At 50.5% G+C, this 2,786-nt stretch overlaps 1 protein-coding gene across 1 annotated transcript in view; it reads left to right on the top strand.

Moving 5' to 3' along the window:
* Positions 1 to 1,668, top strand: part of gria4b (glutamate receptor, ionotropic, AMPA 4b) — a gene marked incomplete at both ends in the record, with an annotated part of 127,557 nt that extends 125,889 nt beyond the window's left edge. Inside the window, one exon of the mRNA XM_084447309.1 lies at positions 1,504 to 1,668. Coding sequence (XP_084303435.1) covers positions 1,504 to 1,668 — 165 coding nt within the window. The remainder of the gene's footprint in view (positions 1 to 1,503) is intronic.
* Between the last annotated feature and the right edge of the window lie 1,118 nt (positions 1,669 to 2,786).

Genomic DNA, 2,786 nt, shown 5'->3' with positions numbered 1-2,786 from the left:
CCTCACTCTCTACTCTCACCATCTCTGTTCTCCCTCTTTCTCTCTTTCTCTCTCTCTCTGTTCTCACCCTCTCTCTCCCTCCCTCTCTCTCCCTCACTCTCTACTCTCACCATCTCTCTGTTCTCCCTCTTTCTTTCTCTCTCTCTCTCTCTCTGTTCTCACCCTCTCTCTCCCTCCCTCTCTCTCCCTCACTCTCTACTCTCACCATCTCTCTGTTCTCCCTCTTTCTTTCTCTCTCTCTCTCTCTCTGTTCTCACCCTCTCTCTCCCTCCCTCTCTCTCCCTCCCTCTCTCTCCCTCACTCTCTACTCTCACCATCTCTGTTCTCCCTCTTTCTTTCTCTCTCTCTCTCTCTCTGTTCTCACCCTCTCTCTCCCTCCCTCTCTCTCCCTCACTCTCTACTCTCACCATCTCTATGTTCTCCCTCTTTCTTTCTCTCTCTCTCTCTGTTCTCTCTCTCTCTCTCTCTCTCTCTCTCTGTTCTCTCTCTCTGCCCCCACGCCCCCCCCCCCCCCCCCTTCCCGTTCTTGCCTGGTCTGTGGTCATGTGACCTGCCTGGTCTGTGGTCATGTGACCTGCCTGGTCTGTGGTCATGTGACGTGCCTGGTCTGTGGTCATGTGACCTGCCTGGTCTGTGGTCATGTGACCTGCCTGGTCTGTGGTCATGTGACCTGCCTGGTCTGTGGTCATGTGACCTGCCTGGTCTGTGGTCATGTGACCTGCCTGGTCTGTGGTCATGTGACCTGCCTGGTCTGTCTCCTGGCTTCGCTCGCTCAACGGAGACTTTTTTTATGAGGCGTGACGATGATGTCACCACCTCGGCTGCTTGTCATGCTGTTGCCTATAGGACACACACGCACGCACACACACACACACACACACACACACACACACACACACACACACACAGCCACTGCAGTCCCCCAATCTGTTACGACACATCAAACAGTACCCACACCAGAAACCAATCCCCCAGGCACACATTAAGCCCATAAATTACATCACAAACAGAATAACAGCATTGTTGGGATTTAAGGCACAAGGTAAATGAAAGCTGCCCCTTTAAGAGCTTATTGATTTCAGGACTCTTCTCTGTAGATATTTCCCCGAGGTCCAGAGATGTGTTTGGGCGCAGCAGAGTGTGTGTGTTTCTGGTGTGCCGATGTGTCCCCCGGTGGTACTAAAGGGCCCCCACGCTCTTCGTTATCTGCCCCGGTGCTTAGTCAGCGATCCCACATCGATCATCCCCACCTGTAAAAAAAATAACCCCATGTGCTCGGAGGCTCGGAGGCTGTGATGACGAGCTCCGATAGGTGTAGATGAGATTCAGCGGTGTGTAGTCCAGACGGTATTTCTAATCTTAATCCATATTCATAATTTCAATGTAGGCATGTTGAGACATTTCTTTCACTCTCCCCACCGCCACTCTGACCTCCCTCTCTTCCTGTCCTCTCTCTCTCTCTCTCTCTCTCTCTCTCTCTCTCTCTCTCTCCCCTCCCTGCAGCTGACCTTCACGGAGGCCATGCGGAACAAGGCGCGTCTGTCCATCACGGGCAGCGTGGGGGAGAACGGCCGCGTGCTGACCCCCGACTGCCCCAAGGCCGTGCACGCGGGCCCCCCACTCCGCCAGAGCTCCGGCCTGGCCCTGGTCTCCTCCGAGCTCCCTTGAAAACCAAAAACCTCCCAAGTGCCTTATTACAACAACAAAAACACCCACTACCATAACAACTGTACTACCCCCCCCCCCCACCCACCCCCTCACCCCCCCGCTAGACACAGGACAACTAACGTTACACCCCACCGGACGCCGCCGCCACCCGCCATCACGGGACGACGGGAAGGGACTAACCAACGCGGAGGAATACGTTCTAGATGTTACCTTGCAGAGACCAGAGAGAGAGACTCTTGGTGGCTGATTGTCGTAGAATCAAACGGGAAAGGGAAGGATGAACTTCTGTGGGAAAGTGTTGGAATTTGATCTGTGTGTGTGTGTGTGTGTGTGTGTGTGTGAGTGTGTGTGTGTGTGTGTGTGAGTGGCCACATGAGGCTTCTGGGTGTCATGGAGACTGTGTCATCCTCTGGAAGACCCCGCGCCCACGACCGCGCGTCACTGCCTGAGGAAGGAACACCGCCCGGCAGCGCAGGAGAAGGGAACTAAGAGCCAAGCAAAGGTGACAGAAGAAGACCAGAAAACTGTAAACTTGAAAAATAAACTGTGCATTTTGGGGATTTGTTGTGAATTGGCAAACTGAATCACAATCGAGATTGTTTTTCAAAATGGACAATATTTGTTACCAGACAGGAGCAGACAAGACAACAATCTCACTGAATATCAGTAACCTACAGGTGTTTAACCCCTGCTGTCACCAAGGACATGGGAAATATATGTATTAATAACAACAATATTGATATAAATTAATATATGATTAATAAACTGTGAAGATTAGTAAATATGTATATTCTGTGAAAACAAAACAAAGAAAAAATATTGCTGTACATAGAGGAGACTGTATAACATGCTTGCTTTTTAAACTGTTGTAAATAGCAGGTTCAATAGTGGACAGAAGACACTTTCCTCTTTTGTAGCCATCTTTAGAGAAAATGAATCATCGCAATAATGACTGAGCGAGAGGAAGAGAAAATGGACGTCGGCATTTCATTCGTTACGCGTTACATTCTGTAGAGTACAACCCGGGGACGGTGTCAACAACCCATATTCTGACACCAGTTATCTACATATTCATATATTCAGCTGTGAATGTTACATAGCCCCACCGCCCACTTGGC

The sequence above is a fragment of the Borostomias antarcticus genome, assembly GCF_949987555.1.
Source record: "Borostomias antarcticus genome assembly, chromosome: 1".
NCBI lineage: Eukaryota > Metazoa > Chordata > Actinopteri > Stomiiformes > Stomiidae > Borostomias > Borostomias antarcticus.
This window is presented reverse-complemented; position numbering and strand designations above follow the sequence as displayed.